The sequence below is a fragment of the Mus caroli genome, chromosome 7 (genome assembly GCF_900094665.2).
Source record: "Mus caroli chromosome 7, CAROLI_EIJ_v1.1, whole genome shotgun sequence".
Taxonomy (NCBI): domain Eukaryota; kingdom Metazoa; phylum Chordata; class Mammalia; order Rodentia; family Muridae; genus Mus; species Mus caroli.
The window spans coordinates 122107461-122130451 of NC_034576.1; the positions used below are offsets into that span (position 1 = coordinate 122107461).

Sequence of the window (22991 nt, forward strand, 5' to 3'; positions counted from 1 at the left end):
GAGGGGAGGGGAGGGGAGGGGAGGGAAGGGGAGAGGAGAGGAGAGGAGGGGAGAGGAGAGGAGAGGAAGTGAGAAAGGGAGAGGGAAAGAGAGAAAGAATGAATGAATTATGGTCCATTTTCAGTATGAGAGCTCATCACTGAACTAGTGGTCACAATATAACCCCCTCCCCCAATTCTTCCTAGTCTACTCTGGAAGTTGGTAGGGCAATACTAATATTCAATATTCAGTCTTCTGGTAAAGAACAGAAAGAATGGAGCATCTGGTCTGGTAGTGGCGGCACGTACCTTTAATCCTAGCACTTGGAGGCAAAGGCAGGTGAATCTCTGAGTTCAAGACCACACTGGGCTACACAGAGAAACCCTGTCTTGAAACAAAACAAAACAAAATATAAAAAACCAAAAACCAAGATTGGAGCATCTGTTTTGCTTGCCTTGTATGAATTATATTCAGAGTAAACCAAAGAATTGACAGAGGAAAATTCTTCCCTAGAGAAGACATTCAGCTAATGAATGTGGAGGGAAGGAAAGAATTAAAATATCACCATGTTGCAGGCACTAATGCAATAACAAATGCCAGAAATGATTTTTAAAGTCTGCTGATGCCATTAAATCAGAGGTTCCCACAACAGAATTACCCAAAAAGCTATATAAGACAGGATGCTTAGATTTCACCCTTAATATTTTAATCTAATTAGTCTAGGGCACACCAAGACTTTTCTTAAAGCTCTCCATGTAACTCAGGGATAACCAAGATTGAGAGCCATTCAGTGAGGTGAGAGGATGATAGGAAACCTAAAGGGAAGAGGTAGAGGTTCCAAGAGCTGGCTCCTATGACCTTTTGATCATGACTGGCCTACAGATAGCTTGTGTAATCACATCTGGCCCATGGATAGCTCATATGATCACGCCTGACCTTTCAACAGTCCTCTTTAAAATGTATACGAGTGTTTTGCCAGCATATATGTATCTGTACCATGTGTGCCTGATATCTAAAGATCTCAGAAGAAGGCATCAGATCCCCTGGAATTGAAGTACAGATGGCTGTGAGCCACTGTGTGGCTAGGAACCAAACCTATGTCTCCTCTACAAGAACAGTAAGTTCTCTTAATGGTTGAGCCATCTCTCGACCCCACCACCAATAGTTTTAATCAGGAAAGGAAGACAACTAGGGCACAGGTTCTACCAGCCTGTCCTCTGCCTGTAGAACATCACCCACCAGACTCGATAAGCACCATTGTCATCATCAGACCTTCTTTAGACCTTGCCCCCTATTTTTCTGCTTTACTTTTCTTGGCTATGCTAGTTTTTCACAAATCATGGGTCATAAGGGAAACCCTACTACTACTATTCTGATAAATGGACATAGTACTAAAGTGAGTCCTTTTTGTTTGGTTTGTTTTGTTGTTTTTGGTTTTTCGAGGCAGGGTTTCTCTGTGTAGCCCTGGCTGTCCTGGAACTCACTTTGTAGACCAGGATGGCCTTGAACTCAGAAATCCGCCTGCCTCTGCCTCCCAAGTGCTGGGATTAAAGGCGTGTGCCACCACTGCCTGGCCTAAACTGAGTCTTAATGACTTATCATTACACCCATAGATTAGTGGATCTCTCAACTCTCATCAGAGAAGCTTCCTTTTGAAGTAGATGGTTATTAAAACAGAGACTCATAAGTAGTCAAGGAAGAGAGAATAAGAGATTGTAGAATACTCAGCCCTAAATGGGACATCTACATTACATCCCGTCCTTTAAAGGATCAGGGGTCATTTTGGAAGTTGGGGTCAGAAACACTGTAAGAACCAGAGGTGGTAGAAGACAAGGAAACAATTTTTTCTAGATATAGCAGGGCAGTTGCACACATGAACACACTAGAATTATGATGGAATGCACAAAATCTCTGTAAGCTCAAACCAGATAAGATATCTGCATAGGGAGTGGAAGTAGTCATGAAGTTTCACTCATGACTGAGAAGCTAATGGCAACTAGGAAAGAAAGAGTCAGTTTAGCTGGTAATAATAAGCCAGTTAGTCTTCAGTGAAAGGCCACACACCCAAGAATATGTGGTCAATACGAATTGGACTTGATGGGTTTATTTAAAAAAGAAAAAGAGAGGGCACAATTTTGGGTGGTTAGGAACTGAGACAAATGAAACTCCCAAAGGGAAAAAAAGAAAAGAAAAAAAATCAAAAAGAAAAGACAGACTTAGGTAATGAAAGCAAAGACAATAAAAAGGGGTTCTGTTGTTTTTGACACAAATGTTTGGTCACACAGGAACCTTGTACCAATTCACTTCAGCTCCCTCTGTATTCCTTCCAGGATCGGGTGTGCTAAGTTTTTCCTTGTCAAAGGCACATACCAAACTCCCCTGCTACCACAGAAAACAACCTATTTACCTCTCACATTCCTTGTACTCTTTGTTCATTTAACAACAGAAAAAACAAGAGTGTGAAAAATCTGACAGAAGAGAAAGCAACTCAACTCCAGTCAATAGCCCTAACAGGTCCACGTGTACAAAGTGTCTCTGGAAAGAAATACCCAACCACTAAGAGGGGTTTGCTTTGGGGAGGTAAAGCAGGAAGATGTGCCTCCCACTCCACATCAGGCTTCTGGAACTTCAGCATGATTGCCATCTGTGGTGGCTGGAATATGCTTGGCCCAGGGAGTGGCACTATTATGAATAGCCTTGTTGGAGTTAAGTGTGGCCTTGTTGGAGGAGGTGTGTCACTGTAGGGGTAGGCTTGGATACCCTCCTCTTAGCTGCTTAAAAGCAGTCTTCTGGCTGCCTTTGGATCAAGATGCAGAATTCTCAGCTCATTTTCCAGCACCATGTCTGCCTGGATGCTGCCATGCTTCCTGCCATGATGATAATGGACTGAACCTCTGAACCTATAAGTCAGCCAATTAAATGTTGTCCTTTATAAGAGTTGCTTTGGTCATGATGTCTCTTCACAGCAATGGAAACCCTAAGACAACATCCTTGGCCATGTCACCTTCTGTCTAAGAAATGGCTCATGTAACGTAGATAGTGAGCAACATCCTTGGTCTTTTCCTTGAAGATCCTAGCAACAACATTCCCCCATATTAGTTGTAACCAGAAAAATGTCTCTATACCTTATCAAATGTGCCTAGGGGAAGCAAAATCGTACCCCTGTTGAACCACAATCTTATACCTTGCTGAAAATTGAAAGGAAAATATAGGTAGTATTATCATTCAGTTTTTAAAAATTTGACATGTAAATATCTGTATCTTTCAACTGCTTGTTGGGTCTTTTGGAGGGCAGTCATGATAGGTCCCTTTATGTGAGTGCTTCATAGCCTCAGTAATAGTGTCAGGCCTTGGGACCTCCCCTTGAGATGGATCCCACTTTGGGCCTATCTTTGGATCTTCTTTTCCTCAGGCCCCTATCTACTCATCATCCCTGCAGTTTTTTCAGACAAGAACAATTACGGGTCAGAGTTTTGACTGTGGGATGGCAACCCCATTCCTCACTTGATGCCCTCTCTGTCTTTCTGTGGGAGGTGGGCTCTACAAGTTCTCTTTCCCCACTATAGGGCATTTCATCTAAGATCCCTCCCTTTGAGTCCTGAGGGTCTCTCACCTCTCAGGTCTCTGGTACATTCTGGAGGCTCCCCCCAACCTCCTACCTCTCTATAGGTTTCCTGTTTCCATTCTTTCTGCTGGCACTCAGGTCTTCAGTCCTTTTCCTCCACCCAATACCAGATCATGTTCCCCTCTTCCCACCCCCCCTCCACTTTCCCTCCCAGGTCCCTCCCCCACCTTGTGATTTCTTTCTTCTCCCTCCCAAGTGGGACTGAGGCATCCTCAACCAACCAATGGACAGAAGCTGCTGACCCTATGGTTCAATTAAGGAAAAGCTGGAAGAAGCTGAAAAGGATGACCCTGTAAGAGGACCAGGAGTCTCAATTAGCCTGGACCCCCGAGATCTCTCAAACATTGGACCACCAAACAGGCAGCATACACCAGCTGATATAAGACCCCCCCNCCCCCCCCCGCACATATACAGCAGAGGACTGCCAGGTCTGGGTTCAGTCAGAGAAGATGTCTCAGGAGACTGGAGGCCCCAGGGAGTTTAGAAGTCTGGTGGGGTGGGTGGTGGGTGATAGGAACATCCTAGTGGAGACAGTGGGTTGGGAGGAGGTATGCGATGTGAAACAGTTGGAGGGTGGACCAGGAGGGAAACAAAATCTGGAATGTAAGTAAACAAAAGATTAAATTAGAAAAAAATTGACATGTAATAGAGAAAATAATGGTTCAAGAAGATGATAAACTCAGAGCTAATGTCATCCTGGGCTTGGCTCCTATCATATTAAAAAGAAGTGTGTGTGTGTGTGTGTGTGTGTGTGTGTGTGTGTGAAGGGGGTGGGGTCAGGGGTCAGAGGAACATCCACCATGTTTCAGACAAGGTCTTTCTGTTTTGTTTGATTAAGACAGGGTGTTCTCAGTGTAACCATGGCTGTTCTGGAGTTCACTCTGTAGACTTACTCAATCTGTAAGTTCAGGTTGGCTTTGAACCTAGAGATCTGCCGGCCTCTGTCTCTCGAGTGCCTGGACTAAAGCTGTCACCACTTCCCATTTAGACAGGCTCTCTTCTTCACCACTGTTTATTCTAGTCTAGGTGTTAGGCCAGCCTCCGTGCATTCTCTTATCTCTGATTCCTTCTCTCCATAGGAGCCTTGAATTACAGACACACAGCACACCATCCAGCTTTGGAAGAGGCTCAGTTCCTCATGTGTGTGTGGCAAGTGTTTTACTCACAGATATTTCCACAACCCACCCTTACTGTGTTATAAGGAAAAATTTAAAGTTATCAACAGTTTTAGAAAAATCCGATGATCTTGTGGTTCTGGATTCACTGTCCTAGATATTGTGATCCCAGGTGGTGCCGAGAAGTGGCCTTAAATGAAGTCTTCACTTGCCTTATTCAGTCAAATGCTTTGCTTGAGCCAGGCCTTGTGTCATATGTCTGTAAGACCAGTATTTGAGAGCCCGAGGCAGGAGGATCATTAGTTCAAAGCCAGCCTGGGCTAAATATTAGAACACAACAACAGAAAAGGGAGGGAGAAAGGAAGGAAAGAAGTGTGGACTACTATAATTAGTTGTCTTTCAACAGAAGGCTAGCTAGGTTTGAGATTCCTGCTATCAACCACTACACTCTGAGCATTCAGTGTTTCTCATACAATGTTCTGCTCTTACCTGCCATTGGGTCTGCACCTGGAGACAGTATGAAAATCAATGGCACACAGCAACTGGAATCACCATAGGATCCCTGGAGATCAAAGGTTGGGGCTTCGATGAATATCTTTCCCATGGTTTCACAGATGAAGTTTTGAATGGCTGGGACTATCTTGTCGGGCCGCAAACATCGCAGGATTGCTATCTTTTCCAGTGTTTGAAGAAAAAACCAAGGTGAAGGTAGTGGCTCTTCATGTGGCCAGGCCGAGTCATAGATCTCCTTCCATACTTTGACATTTTGTATGACATCTTCCATCAGACCTTTTAGTTTCTGTAAGGAGGAAGCTCGAACAATCTCACCCCATGACTTCTCTGATAACCATTCTGGAGCTGGGTTGGGGAAAGGATTGTCCAGGGCCACACCTCCAGTTAGAAGGAAGTACCAAACTTCCTCATCAATTGCCTTTCTTTCCTTCAAGAGGCCAACAGTCAGAAGGAGGGAGAAAAGTAGCTTGTCCTTCTCAAACAGTGAGCGGCACACATTGTTGTAGATGCTTAGAGTGAAATGTTCGATGATGTACTCGATCCGTAAATCCAGCTCATCACTCTTGCTGCTATTTGCTAGAGACTGCACGTAGAGGTTGATGAACCAAGTGAGAGAATACTGGTACATAGGCTCAATGTGGGCTAGGTCGGAGATACAGAAAAAGATGGTAGCAGAATGAACAGCGACAGGCTTATAGCCCATGCGGGTCTCATCAATTTGGGTTTCTGTCACAGATGCTATTTCTTGCTTCTCAGATATCTCCTCAGACAGAACTTTCGAAGAGGACAAAATTTTGATGGCTGTCTCATCTTCAAGGATGTTGCCCTCAGACAGGGATAGGACCTCTAGAATCTTATCCTCAATCTCCTTTAGCTGTTTCTTATTCTGGGCACTTTCTAAAATCAACTTGTTCTTTTTCTCTTCTAGCTCTGGCTTCTCCTTGGCAGCCACAATGCCAAGGAGTTGATCTTGGAGACCCAAGGGTGTGATCATGAAGTTGAGGAGACAGACTTTCACGGCAACTTCAGGGAGATAATGTGGATTCCTCAGACGAGTGGTTATATAGAATTTAAACTCCCTTGAGTATTCAATAATATTTTCACCCAGTCTCATATACTCCACCCCCTGCTGTTTGAATGTTGCCTTCAACAAGATGGGCTCAATAAAGGCATCCAGCTCTTCTCCAACATTTTCCAACAAGACAGGGGTGCCAAACTGCAGGGCATTTTCCAGAGTCCTCACGTAATTGGTATCAGAGAACTTGATGACAGATAGCTTGTTTGTTTTTTCCATATTCTTCACCCACTTATTGGCCTGTCCCTGAGGGTCAATCATTAAAGGCCAGCGTCTGGAATTGGACACAATGATGCCATTGTCAACAGAGAAGGAGTCAACAGGAAGCCCTGCTATCTGCCAGGCACGGATTTTTATGGGATCCCCTAAGGTGTTGCTGAGGCTAAAATCAATGGAGCCTGGGATGACCTTTTCCTTACAGGAAACCAACCATTCATTTTGGCATTGGGCCCGATAATCCACCGTGAAGGCACCCAGGTAAGCCACCGTCCCAGAGGATAGCAAAACATCCCCGGTCAGGTTATCATAGCGGATCCCCAGCTGCCGGGCAGCCTCTGTCCATCTGTCCTTCTCTCCTCCAAGGCCACTGATAAGCTTCTCTGCCCTGATGAGCTTCTGGGAGCAGATTTCTATATTTTCCTCCAGTGCATTTTTCTTTTTGTTCATTAGTTCAAACTCGTCATTGAGATCTTGGAGTCGGTCTTCCACCAGCTTCAGCTCCGCCCGTTTCTGGTTCAGTTTTTGCATTTGGATCTCCAGCTTTCCCTCAGCCTCCCTCAGTCGCTCCCGTTTGGGAGCCACAACCTTGGCCACTCGGTCATACACTTCCATGGCCCTCACCCACTTGCACAGGCCCTCACAGGCAGATGATACATTTTTAATGACAGATGGCTGGAAATCAGGGTGATCAATAAACCTTTCCCGGATTCGCTTCATGATCACTGAAGGGATGTTGTCTTTGTCGTATGTCTTGAGACTTTCCAAAAACTTTAGATCTCCAAGGATCTTTCTTGACACTCCCCAGTAATCTTCTATCATTTTACCTGTCCAGCGTAGGAAACAGAGATGTTTTGAGATGTTTTGATTAAGAAATACAATTCTACACACTACTTAGATATTGGGGGAAGGGGTGAACTCCAAGCTTCTAGTCAGGGAGATGTAGGAAAACTTATCTTCCCCATCTGTACTCTGTTTCCTGGACTTGGGTCTTGGAGGACTTTCCTTTAGTTCTTCCATGATCTCAAGTTCTTTGCAATGAGTCCTTTGCCTATGCTCTAAGTAGCACTGGTTGGGTCCAGTAAACTTCAGGCCATGTTGACTCTATCTATCTATCTATCTATCTATCTATCTATCTATCTATCTATCTATCTATCTATCTATCTACCTACCTATCTATCTATTTATCTATCCATCCATCCATTAATCTTAATCTTAATCTTAATACGTAAACCCAGGCTAGCCTTAGATTTGTTTGTGATCTTTCTGCCTCAGTTTTACTGGGTGCTGTGATATGAACTGAATGAATTCCACCTCTGATTCCTTTATCACTGGAGAGAACTACAGAAGCCACACCCATGGACAAATGTTTATTTACAAATCTGGGAGGCAGGTTAGATGAAACATAGCCAGTTTTCCTGTAAATGGACAGTGTGAGTAAATGGAGCTTGCTAGCTTATATCAAGACAGGAGGCCACCTATAGTCTGGCCAGAAACAAAGTCAGGCCCTCTTCTCAATTCTCTTTCAGTCAACAACCAGTCAAGTGGTTTTCAATCCTACCCTGCAATTGTGCTCCTCTGGCTGACATGTTAGGAAAAATTTGAGAGCTTCTTTAGCTTATGGCACATGCCAATCTGGGACTCATGACAAGAACCATACTTGAGGCATAATATGGAATATAATGTACCTATCCCTTAGTGCAAGCACACCAACCAGCCCAGTATGTCCTGTGGAGGACTTGGTTTGCATTCCGGAAGATTATCTGCTTCATTTAAATTCAAGGTGCTGAAAGCTAACTCAAGTGCTCTTTTGTTCCATTCCACTATATGCACTAAGTTCCAAGGGCTTAGTGAATAATATACATGGTTTAATGGCAGATTCTGAGCTGATAACTGGAGACTCACAGCAAGAACTGGTATTGGAAACCTGGAAATGTTCTATCTTAGTGGGTTTCAACTCTGCCTATATACCTTAGAAGCACCCAAAGAACTTAAAACAAACAAAAACAAAGAAACAAACAAAACAAAACCACTTTAGGTTGCACCCAAGACCAATGAAATAAGTGTCTTTAGAAATGGGGTATTGGTTTCAGCATTCCTTAAGGTCTCCATGTGAGTCTACCCCAACAACAGCGCTACAGGCTTCTCCAAAGTCAACTCTGATGCTAGGGAGACTTCCCAGTAGATAAAGTGCTTGCTGAATAAACAAAGACTTGAGCTTAGATCTCTGCACTTATGTAAAATCTGGGCGTGGCAGCAGGTTCTAGTAACCTTAGTGATGAGCCTATAGTTATAGGGATCCTGGGAGTTCAATGACCAGCCAGCACAACCTAGTCAGCAAGCTCCAGGTTCAATGAGAGACCTGGTCATAGATAAATAAGATGGAGAACAGTTGTAGAAAATACCTTAAGTAGGCTCCTGGTCTCCACAAGTACATAACACGGCTAGGTGCATTTGTATGTTGTATGCAAGCACACAAGCACACACACAAAGTCCAAGCCTGCTTTGCCATTTCTCATCATCTATATCTTCTTCCAACTGTTGCCCTAAAGCCAGCCAGACAAGAAGGAATGCTAAGCAAAGGGAAGTGGGGCCCAGAAGCTATCAAGGGAAGGGTTAGGGGTTTCTAACATTTCAGAAAGAATGCAGGCTTAGCAGAGTTCCTCTGAGCAGGATGGCTCAAAGGGCACTCGATTTTGAAATTTCACATGCAGTTTGAAGGCACTACTTGTAACAGAAAGTCCTATATGAGAATCTCTGCTCTCTTTTGAGAACTTCTCATTATGTAGCCCAGGCTGACCTCAGACTCCCAGTCTTCCTCAGTGCAGTGCTGGGATCATAGTTGTGAGCCCTCATGTCTGCCGCTCAAATTTCCCCCTCCATCCCTTTGCTGTTCTTTTCTATCTACTTATTAATCTCTGGACCCCTTTGCTCCTGCCTCTAGCATTTCCAATTACTGTCTCTTCCCCACTCCAACCACTGTGTCTACACGTGCATGTGTGTGTGTATGTATATGTGCATGCATGTGTGCGTGCATGCGTGTGTGTGTGTGTGTGTGCGGGCACACACACACATGCTTCTGTCTCGCTTCTTCCTGCCTCACTCCCTTTCCGTGTCTTTGTGGCCTGATGGATGGCTGTGCTTCTTCATCTCCATTTCCTTTTCACCCTCAGCATTTTTGCCTCATTTTTTTCTGTTTAGTTTTTTTCCCCTCCAGGACACCTCCTATCTTTCTGCATCTCCCCTTTCCCCTTTCTCTCTTTCTTTCTCTTTCCCTCCCTGTTCTGTTTTCCTGTTTCTGCTCTTATTCTTTCTCAGTTCTTTCCTTTGTGGTCACATGTTTGTTGATTCAATATCATTTTTGTGTGTTCGTGTGTGTGCATATGGATGTGCATGAGCGACCGTGTCTAAATGACGCCCAGGTTTCTATTTCTTCTCTCTCTCCTCCCCCTCCTTACTGTATGTATTCTGTTTCTTGTTCTCTCAGTTTCTATCTTTCTCTTGTGTGTGATCACATACATGTTTGTACCACATGAACCCCATTTTTGGTCTGCAATCTAAGGCCCCAATGAAGTTTACACCCCACAGAGAGGCACCTGCATTTTCTCAGCTGACCGAGCAGCTAAATGGTCAAGAAACTTTTACAAGGGGTCTGGGGAGCTGGCTCACTTAGTAAAATGCTTGCTGCACAAGCAGGGGACCTAAGTCTGGATCCCAGCACCTATGTAAAAAGCTGGGTATGGCAGGGCACACCTGTAGCCCTCACTCACAGTTGAGGAAGCAGACATAGACAGGAGGATCCCTGGAGCTGCTGCCTGCCAGTCTAGCTGAATTGGTAAACTCTAGTTTTGCTGAGATCCTTTCTCAAAAAATAAGGTGCAGAATGGATTGAAGACAGCCAGTGCCAACCTCTAGCCTATACACATGAGCACACACACCCTCACACACACACACACACACACACACACACACACACACACACACACACACACGCACATCACTAAAACCTTTGAACACTTATGTACATGCTGATACATCCAAATTTCTCTAAAACACAAGGGGCCTGGAACAAGATGGCTTGGATTTGGAGTGGTTACCGGAGCCACTGGGGTCTGGTTTCCTCTCTGGCTTCAGCCCCTTCATGACACAAATGCTCTCCATAACCAGCTTGACAGGGCCTGGTGGGTTCTGCATGGACTTCACCAGCGTGATGTCAGATGGGTTCAGGGTGTCGAGGGCAGCAAGGGCAGCCTCAAGTGCTGGCATGGCCTCGGCCAGGTCTCCCTCACACTCATTCTGTGGAGAACAGGAACAAAATGAGTAGGTGATCAGTGCCTGGTACACAGGAAAAGGCAGAAAGGTTCTCTGTGACCTGTTCTTGAAGGTCTGCCTGGCCCCTCATGGCTGCAGTTTGGATGTCCTAAACATTTGAGAACCGATTTTTGTGACCTTAAAAAATGAGGCGTTGCTCAAATTAGGACAATAAGTATTTCAAATCTTTTCAAACATTGTATTTTTATGTGACATGAGATATTTAACTTTTAAATATTGTGAAATACATAAAAATTGTAGATTATGTTGCTTTTCTATGCTGTATAGCACTAGGATTAATTCTTCCTAATGGACCTAAAGGAATTTTTTCTTTGTTTTGTTTTTTGCTCATTCACATTTGTGTGTGTGCACAGGCATGCATGCACACTTACCACTTTTAATATTCATTAATTTTTTAATTTTACCTATTTGTTTATTTGTGTGTGTGTGTGTGTGTGTGTGTGTGTCTGTGTGTGTACCACAGAGATCATATGGATGTTGGAGGACAACTTGCAGGAATCAGTTCTCTCCATGTGGATCTCAGGGATTGAACTCAGGTTGTCAGGCTTAACAATAAGTACATTTAACCTGAGTTACCAGTCCCTATTTGTTAATTTAAACATGAAATCAACATAATGTAACATCATGCATATATTAAATAAAACAAAGCACCTATGCTTGTTATAATGTTGACGAATCAAATAAATATCATGTCAAGTGAAAGAAGCCATGTTACATGGCTCCGTTTCTATGAAGTGTTCTGGACGGGCAAATCTACAGAGACAGGTGAGTAGTTACCTGGAGTTGAGGAGAGGAGGAGTGGATGTCAAAGGGAATAGATTTTCTTTGGGGATGAAAGCGTTCGAGAGGTTCATAGTATTAATGTTTGCATGACTTTGTGACTGTACAGAACGGTAATGAATTGCAGAACTTTTAAAGGAAGGCATTAAAGGTATGTGCATTATATTTCAAAAAAAATTTGGAAGAAAGAAAGAAAAAAGAAAGAAAGAGAGGAAGAAATATTGCCACAATAGGACTTCAAAACTGAGAGGGCTCTTTTGAGTTAGTTACTCAAATTCTATCATAGAAAAAAATTTCCACAAACGTGAAATGAGTTAGTCAAGGTCACACACTGGGCAGGTCACAGAGCTGGTTCCTGGAGTCTCACTGGTTTAGTGAATTATTTATCAGTTCACTGAATCTTGGGTGATCATACAGTTATGACTGAAGTGGAACTTCACAGGAGAATGTCAACTGTTTGTGGCATGGTCCCAAAATGTCCTTAAATGTGCTGTGTAGCTCAGGCTGGCCTTGAACTCATGAATCTCTCACCTCTGCCTCCTGAATGTTTGCATTATCTGCTGAAGTCATTGTAACACCTGAGTTTATTGTGGATAAGCAAGCAAAATAAAAGGTTTCTGTTTTGTTTTTACTTCCTCACAGCTAGCGATCCCTCCACACTTCACCCCTCCATGGAACCTGGCACCTCTGCTCCTTTTCCTAAGGGACAGCTTGGCTTGCAGCTCAGTTTTGCTGCAAGCTGGTTTGTCAGGTGGCTCCAAGGAGCCTCTCACTGTGACGTATCTGTAATGGAGATTCTCAATAGTGGCTGTGTATCAGTCACCAAGCATCACCGAAAGCATCGCCACCCTGAGATTCTGAGTCACTCAGTCTAGGTGGGGTCTGCATCCTTAACTCCATGGGTGACTCTGTAAGTGTTGTTGTCAAGGAATGCTACTTGACATTATAGAAATACTGAAATCAAAGAGCAGGAGGGCATAGGCTTGATTTTTGACCTCCTCTCCATGGTCACTGAGCTGTCTCTATGAAGGGGTTGGGATGACAGTTCAGTTGCTAAAGTGCCTTCTGCAAATGTGTGAAGAGCTAAGTTTGTGCCCTGGCACCTTCACAAAAAACTGGCCATAGTGGGGTAAAGGCTTATTGCCAGCAGACCTAGCTGAATCAGAGGCCTCCAGGTTCAATGAGAGGTCTTGTCTCAAAAAGTAAAAGTATAGACTGATTGAGGAATGACATTTGATGTCAAACTTTGGCCTCCACAACACCCATACAAAGATGTGCACATACCCATAATAACAAGGACATATACCACAATACACACCATATACACAATAACAATTACACATACAAATGTGCACACACCCACAAAACAAGTGCATATACTATATAAACAGACCCTACTACACACACACAGATGTGCACAAATCCACGATAACAAGCACATATACTACACATACAGACCACACATGTGAGTATACACACATACAAATGTGCTCACAGCCACAAAACAAGTATACATACTACACAAATACAAAAAATGTACATATACAATAACAAGTACCTATATCACACATATTCCCAAACACACTATCTGAAAGATATCTTGGAACAATATTCATGGCACAATATTAAGAGAAAACAAGTTCTGTGAAAAATCACAATCATATTGTAATTGTATCCTATAACACAATGTGTGGACAAGAAGGAAGTTCCAAATTAGAGCCAAGACTTTAAAAGGTATCTAAATTGAAATTTTCAAAAAAAAAATTTCATCTGTTGTTATGACCCATAATTGTATGATTAAAATTAAAAATGGCACTGGATTCAGTGTCAACAATCTAGGGGACACAAACTATCAGATATTGAGCAAGTATATGTTGATGAAATGAAATCTATGCTGCAGTAATTTTGGAAGGTTATCCTCACTAAGGGGGGGGGGGACATGATTTAGTAGTCTAAGAAGAACTGACTAATTTGTTATTTGATGAGTAGATGCAGCAGTCAAGGCTAGCCTGTCTTTGCTGCACAGATGCCAGGATGACAGACACTTGCCAGGAGTGCCAAGAATTTGCCAGCTCAAGAAACTGCCACACTCGTGAATCCAGTGTTGGGAGCTATCTCCATCTCTTTCAGTCTCCAAATCTTCTTTGCACGAATTCTTCTTGCTCTGTGGGACTTGTGACTTGTGTGTTAGGTCCAGTGTTCTACATGCTCCCATTGTAAGAGATTGTAGAAGTATGGAGAAGTGTAGCAGGCCCCATGTGGAGAAAGACCACAGCCCTGAAAACTTCAGGAGGACACTGTCCAAGAAAAGCCTCAGGGAAACTGTGGAGCAAGACTGGGTTTTTCTTCTCCTCCCTAGGTGGTTTCTTTCACCTGACTCACCTTCAGGACTTGCAGGATCTGGGCTCCAATGGCACCACATCAGACCTCACCCTTCTCACTGAAACCCAAGGTGGTGGTTTATTGCCCAGGGTGTGGTGAGAAGTCTCTCCTCATAAACCCCGTGGCATTGCTCACCTACCTCCTGACCTAGCAGATTGGCTTCTTTCCCTGACATTCCAGAGCAGAATCCTGCCTGGGCTGTTCCCTTCCTGATGATTCCTATGCTTGGTGAGAAGCTAGGCTAGCACACTGAGTAGAGATGAAGAAGAACAGCTGTTTCAGAGGACCACCAATGTGGACCCCTAGCAAATGCCACACACTTTTACGTACTCTCTACTCATTTGTGTATTTACTTATCTGTCTGAGTATTTTCCTGTATGTCTATATGTATACCACATATATGCCCGGTGCCTGGGAAGACTAGGAAAGGGTGTCGGACTCCCCTGGAATTAAAGTTGCTGATTCATGTAAGCCGTCATGTGGGTCCTGTGCCAGAGCTACTAGTGCTTTTAGACACTGAGAAATCTCTCCAGCCCACGTGGTTTTTTGTTTTTTATTTTCCTCAGTAACCTTAATCTGTTGATGCAGAAACCGAGGCTAGGAAGGAGCAGAGTCGGTTGTGCGTGCACTTTGGCTGCCTGGTTATAGTACAGAATTATAAATGAGCTGTAAAGTCACACACATCCAGGGGCCAGGGCACTGAGGCAAGAACAGGAACTGAACTGGATGGAGCTTGGGAGGCTAGAACTCAAAAGGTCGGCAGCTTCTTACTCCTGAGGATGGGCACAACCCAAGAAAGCAGAGCCAATGTCGCTAGAGTCCTAATTATTTTTTTCCCCTAAGGAAAAGCAAACGTTTCAGATTCTTTCCTTGAAATGACTTGCATTTTAAAGGTTAACTACTTCTGACTTCAAATAAAACATCCCTGAGTGTGGCTGTGATGCACACACTTACAGTCCTAGCACTCAGGAGGCTGAGGCAGGAGGATCATGAGCTCAAGGTCAGTCTGGGATACCTAGCAAGTCCCTGCCTCAAAATGAGTCAATAGAATCTTCTCTGCATCCCAGGACACATGTGGTCCCCAGCTGCCAGTCTGCAACGTCTGGATTCATGGTCAAATGCCATGGTTTGTGGGTCAAAGAGCTCTTGGTCTGAATCATGCCACTTGGTGGTCATGCAACTTTGGAAACATCTTGTGTCACGATTTCCTCATATGTCAAGTGGGAATAATTCTGTATGATGGGTATTGTAGTGTATGTAGGATTCAAGAGAATGAGCACCAGAGAATATAATCTCCACGAGGAAAAGGATTTTATTTATCTTACTCATTCCTACTTTCCTTGACTAAAAATGAGCCAGCACATAGTAGGTGTTTAATAAATAGTTGTTAAATGTGAGGAGTGTCTAGTATAATCATTTTACCATAGAATGACAAATTGCCACTAGAATCTGGTTCCTGGCACCTGGAAGTGGCTATATTTTATGGTTTCTATTATGTCTTCTTTCTGAGCCACTAAGACCGCAAGTGAACCAACTTTCACAATCTAGGACATGGTGTTCATTGTGAATTCTGAGAACAGGGAGGGATCAGACCCTCTGAAAAACATCTACCAGAGGTCAGGTCTCAGGATTCACTGGAGAGACGCCAATTGGAAGCCCTGTACTTTTCAAGAAAATGACTCATGACCTATTTAGGACAGATGCCAGACACAGGCTGCCTCTTGCTCAAACTCATGCTTGAGAACGGCTGAAGGGATTCCCTAAGGGATTCCCTAATTCCTTAAGGCACATGGACAAATGCCTTAGGCAGGTGTCCTGTGCTTTGTCATATAGTTTTGTCAATGACTTACACAGCTCTGTAAGGCCATTTCACCCTGACCTCAATTCTAGCAACTCTCAGATATTGACACTTGTCATTCATTAGGTGCCTGTGACCCTCAAATGGAATCACTTACGGAGAGTGCTGAGACCTATGTAATTGTCACGTCAATGCTAATAAGGCTATCTTCTGCTATCTGAATGCGTGGTGATCCCTTCTCAGGACATGGCCAGAAGCACCTACAAATGTGGCCCTCTAGGTTCAATATCCTGACATCCTAAAAACATTTGTTCCATACCTACACACACGTGTTAGGGACAACTGGACAAAAACGTGACAGGGGTGAAGTAGACGGCATGGGGATATTGATAGGCAAAGAGAACAACCAGTGCAAAGGCCCTGGGGAAGGAATAACCAGAAGGTTATTGTAGCCAGGGCACAGTGAAAAGTTAACAGATGAGCTTATGCTGAGTCGCAGTTTTGACTCAGAGTGGGATAGAGAAGAGATGGCCCAAGAGCCTTCTTCACTAACTCCTAATTGGTGATTGGAAAACTCACTCGCCCTTCCTGAGTCTCCTTTGTCTCATCTGTAAGGTGGGCACAGTCACTTACATTTAGCAGTGGTGGCTCCCTTTGCACCTCTCGCCTGGTCATACCTTGATCCCCTGAGAGATGGCAGCAGCAGCATTAGCCTCCTTCTCGTCTGCCTGCACCAGAAGTTTCTTGGCATCAGCTTCTTTTGTCTCCAGTTCAATTTTCACCATCATCATTGCTGTATCCTCAGAGGTTTGGATGAGCTGAGGCTGAAGGGCAGTCAGCTCTACCTGCATGACAGCCACCTAGCACGGAAGAGGGGACAGGAGAGACATGGGATCAGCAGTGTCAGTGCTAAAAATGAAAAGTTGAGAAAAGCAGACCTGGCTCTGTAATACAGGACAAATGTAGATAGAAAGGATGGCTGGTTTTGGCATGTCACTGGGCATAGATTTGTTGGCTGGTATTTATGCCCCCAGTCTTTCAATACTTAGTTACTGATTCCACACTGAGTGTTGCAGTTTCAAGAGCAGTGCAAAGCACAGGCACTCAATGGAAAGCAAAAAACGTTAACGATATGGTTTCTTCCCTCATTAGGTTTCTATGCTAGTGCCTGGTACAGGGAGAGAGAGACCAAGTCATAAAACCATTAAAAGTCACTCTGTGTGTGTGTGTGTGTGTGTGTGTGTGTGTGTGTGTGTGTGTGTGTGTGTGTGTACAAGTGCTCACTTGCATTTGGAGGTTAGAGGTTGATGTTAGCATGGTGCAGACATCCTCTGACTCTGCCCCCTACCTGCTGGGATTATAGGTGGGCTGTTATGCCCACCTGGCATTTATTTGAGCTCTGAGAATCTGAACTTTTGTTCTTACCCTTTTGTGGCAAGTGTTTTACCCCTGGTCCATTTCCATAGCACCTGGGTTCTAAAGCTACTTTTAATTTGATTCAATGCAAGTAAGCGTGCACACACACACACACACACACACACACACACACACACACGGGTGGGGGGAGGGAGGAGAGATCCCAGGCTAGCCTTCAACTCACAGACTCTTAAGACTCTTATGCCTTTTCCCCCTCCCCTGACTCTTAAGCTCTTAACCCCAGTCCCAGTCTCTAAGAGTCTTGAGTTTACAGGTGGGTTCCACCAAGCTAAGCAAGAAGGCACTCACAAGTACTGCAGAAGGAATATTTGTCTCCCAATGCATATGCTGAAGTTTAATTCAGAGATAATGATATTTGGCAATGGGACCTTTGGAAGTCATTAGGGTTAAATGAGATTATGAGAGTAGGAACCTCAAGATGGGATAAATATCCTTAGTAAGAGCAAAAAAACAAGAGCTCTGTCCTTTCTACCATGTAAAAACCCACCAAGGTCTTGTCTGGGCTAGAAAGATGGCTTTACAGAGACAAAGTTTGGAGCTGTGATGAAAGGATGGACTATCTAGAGACTGCCATATCCAGGGATCCATCCCATAATCAGCTTCCAAACGCTGACACCATTGCATACACTAGCAAGATTTTGCTGAAAGGACCCAGATATAGCTGTCTCTTGTGAGACTATGCCGGGGCCTAGCAAACACAGAAGTGGATGCTCACAGTCAGCTATTGGATGGATCACAGGGCTCCCAATGGAGAAGCTAGAGAAAGTACCCAAGGAGCTAAAGGGATCTGCAACCCTATAGTTGGAACAACATGATGAACTAACCAGTACCCCAGAGCTCTTGTCTCTAGCTGCATATGTATCGAAAGATGGCCTAGTCGGCCATCACTGGAAAGAGAGGCCCATTGGACTTGCAAACTTTATATGCCCCAATACAGGGGAATGCCAGGGCCAAAAGAATGGGAATGGGTGGGTAGGGAAGTGGGGGGGGGAGGTATGGGGGACTTTTGGGATAGCATTGGAAATGTAATTGAGGAAAATACGTAATAAAAAAAAAAGAAAGATGGCTTGGCAGGTAAGGGTGCTTGCTCTAAAGCTTGGCAACCTGAAGTAGACTCTCCAGAATCCATGTAAAGGCAGAAGGAGAGGGTTTGGCAAGATGCCTAATATTGGGTAAAATCTCTTGCCATCAAGCCTGACAGCCTAAGTCCTAACCCAGAATCATCATGGATGCAAGGAGCAAAGAGATTTCCTGCAAGCTGTCCTCTTGTTTCTATACACAGGCTGTAACACACACCCCCTTTCCCTGCTCCCACACACATGTACAATGAAAAAAAGTGTAAGAAGTAAACCTGATTCCAGGAATTTATCATCTGACCTCCCCATGCATCCTGTGGCATGTGAGCGCCAACACACACATGCGCACACACAACACATTAAAAATTAAATCATGGGCTGGAGAGATGTCTCAGCAGTTAAGAGCACCCGCTGCTTTGCCAGAGGTACTAAGTTCAATTCTCAGCAACCACATGGTGGCTCACAACCATCTATAATATGTTCTGATGCCCTTTTCTGGCATGCAGGCGTACATTGCAGATAGAGCATTTATAATACATAAAATAAATGAATAAATATTTTTTAAAAATGAACTCATAATGTTCCTGTCTCATTGGAAGGAGAGCCCCCACCAGTCAGTGTATCTACCATCACCTTGAGCTTGCCTCCTGACCTCTGGAACTGTAAGAAGCACAGGTTTGTTGTTTCCAGGTTTCTGGGTCAGCCATCACATATAGCCAACACCCTTGGAAACAGTTCTATCACACATCCTTTGGGTCTGTCTGAGTACGGTCAGTGATGGGGAACTCTTTTTAGGGGATTGTAATTTTTTAGAAAACCAAATTCACTAGGATTTTTTTTTTCCCAACGAAGCATAGAATTTCTCTCCACCTTTACTCCCTACCCCCACTCCCCAGGAGCCTCGGTTGAAAACCAGACCATGATGGGATAGTGTGATCAGGAATCTGCCCTGAAGTCAAGCTTCTTTGTCATTCAGGTGGGACTAATGAGCAGGCTGAAGAACCTCTCTGTGTAGTAGTTTCTTTATAACAGGAGATGGCATGCTAACCTGCTCTCATCCCCTTTCAGGTCATTTCAATCCCCTTTCTGCCTCTCCAGCCACATAGTTTTCTCTTACTTGTCTAGAGGGACTTGAGCTTTCAACATTAGACCCAGCAAACCTAGGACCAGAGCAGTGGAGCCATAGTGTCACACTGACAGATCAGACCATTGTAATTTGAGTCCAGGACTAACCTTACAAAGCCCTGCTCTTCTCCTATCCAAGGCTTCAAAAAGATGCTGCCATTGAGGTCCTAACTGTAAGGGAGTGCCAGTACTCGGCAGTCAGGATAAATGCTACTTTACTGGGTTTGTTTCTTCTTTGTTTGCTTGTTTGTTGATACAAGGTAGTCAGCCCTGGCTGGTCTGGAACTTACTTTATAGCCCATGCTGGCCATGGACTCACTCCTGCTTCAGATTTACCTCTGCTTCCTAAGTGCTAGGATTAAAGGTATGTGCTCAGCTTATGCAATATTTTGAGAGACCCAGTTAATGCCCAAACTAAACCCCCCCCCCATGAACAAGACAGTGCAATCTTAAATCCAGACAGGATCACCTGAAGCTGAGATGGAAATGAATTAACTGAGGCTGGAGTCTGTCTTTATCCGATGCCCCCTCACCTTCTGTATCTAGACACACCCAGCATATCCTGGCCCTTCGTCCCTGTTCTACTACGGAAGTGCTTACTTGTGAAGATGCAAATTCCAGTTTCTGCAAGCCTGCCAAGTAGCGGTTCCTAATTGTGTCCACCTCTTGTCTCTTGCTATTAAGGAGAGTTTTGAAGGTGAGGATCAATTCAAGGTAAGAGGTGGGGGTCACATAGTTGTGTCTGAGAAGTGTGTTGTAGTAGTCAGCCGATAGCTTCTTCACGCTCTCCTGGAAGTACTTGCACATGGAGACGACCCTGCCAAGGAAGCCAGAGCAGTTAGTTGGGACCTAGCTTCCTCCCGAGGAGACCTAGGGACACCAGGGTTCCAGAGGTGCATACAATGACTGGCCCTCTAGAACCTAGTGAGTGAACAGAGCCAAAGAGAGAGGGATGACCTCGGACCTTTTCCAGAGGTGCATACAATGACTGGCCCTCTAGAACCTAGTGAGTGAACAGAGCCAAAGAGAGAGGGATGACCTCGGACCTTTTTATGACTTGCCAGGGCTTATGCAAGACGTATCAGGTTTCAGCAGTTTGGAGAAGCTTTCAGAGCGCAGAGTACTTTTTAATTGCATTTTATGTATTTTCCATTGTGTCTGTGTGTACAGATGCATGCCTGGGCTTATCATAGCACGCATGTGGAGGTCAGAGGACAGCTTTCAGGGGTTGGTTTGCTTCTTCTACCATGTAGGTTCTGGGGATTGAACTCAGATTGTCAGGGGCTTTTACCCTCTGGGCCCCAGAGGTGGCTGGGATTTCAGCTCGGAATACCTGGGGTGTTGAAATGAAGCTAAAGCTTACTCTGCCCGAATGCTGTCATCAAGCTCCACGTCCTCCAGGAATTTGTTGGCCACCAGCTCTAAGGCATCAGTTGGCCAGGACTGGAACCAGTCAATGGTGCAGCAGTTGATAAGTGACGGGAACATCCTCAGGCGGGTTCTGAAGGCATCCCCGATCGGACTCATGGCTAATGAGAAATAGGCTCTGTTAGTTCCCTTCCACAAGAGCTTGGAGAAGCAAAGAGAAAGTAAAGGTTTGCAAGGGGCAGGCAATGCCTCTGGCTGGTAAATGGGGATGTAGTTGCAAATAACCATGATGAGAGCCTTGCAAACAGAGGAATCGTGGGGAACTTTTATGATGGGGCCTCAATGCATTATGACAGATGGCTTTACTAGTCTCCTTTATGCACTGTTGTGCCTTTATGTCCCTTAGTTGGGACAGAGCCCTTTGCTCCATTTGTTCTCCCTGTGCTTTAATACAAGGCAGTCATATTTAGAGACCCACAGAAGTTGCCCAGGGCTTGTTTCTGACTCCATCTCTATCCAGCCACAGACTCTTGGTTCTGCACCTCAAATTCCATTCATGGTTTATTTAATGTTTGGAGGAAGCATGATATGTAGGTGGAAGTGTGGAGGTCAGTGTGGCTGGAGGAGGCTGATTGACATGAGGATGCAGGGGTAGTTTGGTACACGGCCTTAAAAGATACAGGCAAGAAAGTTTTGTTCTTTGATTACCATCCTAACAGAAAGTGATTATTTTAATTTGCATTTACATGTACACACACACACACACACACACACCATCAGTCTTGTCTGCTATACAGAAAAATAAAAACCCACTCTGGATTAATGGATCCAAAAAGTCTAGGATTAACAAGAACGGAGATGGAGAAGGACAGTGCTGGGGTGAGATCTGAGACAATAGTGGCTGAGCATGAAGGGATCGAGGACAGAGAAAGGTGAGTACAAGAGGGTGTGAGGCATCCCCTGGCTTTATGTATCCATTTCATTCCTGGAGAACACTGGTGTTCTGTGCCAGATAATATGCTAAGCTGTGTTGTTTCTTGAAGAAATCAGAGAACTGAAGAGATCAGAACGAGCTCGACACGACCGCGTTGAGCAAAGATTGAGGACGATTGCCAGAGGAAGTCCAGATTGTGACTGTTGGTCGGTGCCTTGCTTAGATCAGTTTTGATGTCAGTAAAGATCTGGGATACTGAGATCTGGGATACTGAGAAGACCCTAATGACTCCAGAGGACCAAGAACAGACAGAATTTAACTGCTTCTCACCAAGAACAATGTGAAGGTTCTTTCTCACTCTCTCAATAAAGAAATTGTACATAGACAGGGGAGTGGCTTCAACCTTCTCTCCTTCTGTCCTGGCCGCTGTTTGCATCTTTTCCACGAGGTCAGCCTTCTCATCCGCTGGGAAGATGTTGGGCACATCGCCTGTGTTCAGAAGCATGTTGATGTCTTCCACAAATGACTCATCCTTGATCTGGTTATCCGAGAAGAGGAACACAGTACTCTTGGTGACCACTCCTGACTGCAACATTATCTTTTTCAGGTCCTCTCTCCAGTCGCTGTTGGTGTAATTCTTTGTGATTTCAATCTGGTATAACTCATAGGAGTTCATGAACGTGGACAGTTTGGTGGCGCTCTGCCGCCCACTGCCCCCAATGCCCACCAGGAGCAAGTGACCTTTCTTTTGCTTCAGGACTCTGCAGATCCTGGAGATGTGCTCAATGGCAAACTTGAACATGACCAAAGACATGGGGGCCTTGCTGACACTGTTGAACTCATCCAGATAGTACTCCATCACCACCGTGAGTCCTCTCAGGTCAATGATCTCGTCATAGATTTTTTGGTCACTTTCTGGCTTCGAATAATCCCCGAAGAAGAGGCTACGGATGTTGTCATCAGTTATCTTCCCAGTGGGTGACAGGTGGATGAGCACCTGTGGGAAGAATAAGTGTCTGTTGAACCCAGCGGCGGTGGCCTAGGCTGGCTGTGGGTATAGGGACAAAGTGAAAGGGAGACCAGACTGTTTTTCCTGAACACATCTTCCTAGCTATGGCTCATCAATAGAAAAAAGATTTAAATATATAATATGTGGATGTGATGGTTTGATTAAAGAACAGGAAAGCAGCGTGAGTGGGGCTAGAGGACTGGCTGGGTGGTTAAGAACATGTGCAG

The 22991-nt window shown here is 44.5% G+C and overlaps 2 protein-coding genes across 2 annotated transcripts in view; one reads left to right on the plus strand and one right to left on the minus strand.

Moving 5' to 3' along the window:
• Lyrm1 (LYR motif containing 1) overlaps positions 1-6238 on the plus strand; it is a 56373-nt gene extending 50135 nt beyond the window's left edge. Inside the window, exon 4 of the mRNA XM_029479305.1 lies at positions 6161-6238. The gene's annotated coding sequence lies outside the window, so the exon portion shown is untranslated. The remainder of the gene's footprint in view (positions 1-6160) is intronic.
• The window catches only part of Dnah3 (dynein axonemal heavy chain 3), a 163931-nt gene that overhangs the window by 23807 nt on the left and 117133 nt on the right, over positions 1-22991 (minus strand). Inside the window, exons 47-52 of the mRNA XM_021168736.2 lie at positions 22086-22752; positions 20817-20982; positions 20054-20270; positions 16493-16675; positions 10621-10819; positions 5209-7350 (exon numbers count right to left, since the gene is read on the minus strand). Coding sequence (XP_021024395.1) covers positions 5209-7350; positions 10621-10819; positions 16493-16675; positions 20054-20270; positions 20817-20982; positions 22086-22752 — 3574 coding nt within the window. The remainder of the gene's footprint in view (positions 1-5208; positions 7351-10620; positions 10820-16492; positions 16676-20053; positions 20271-20816; positions 20983-22085; positions 22753-22991) is intronic.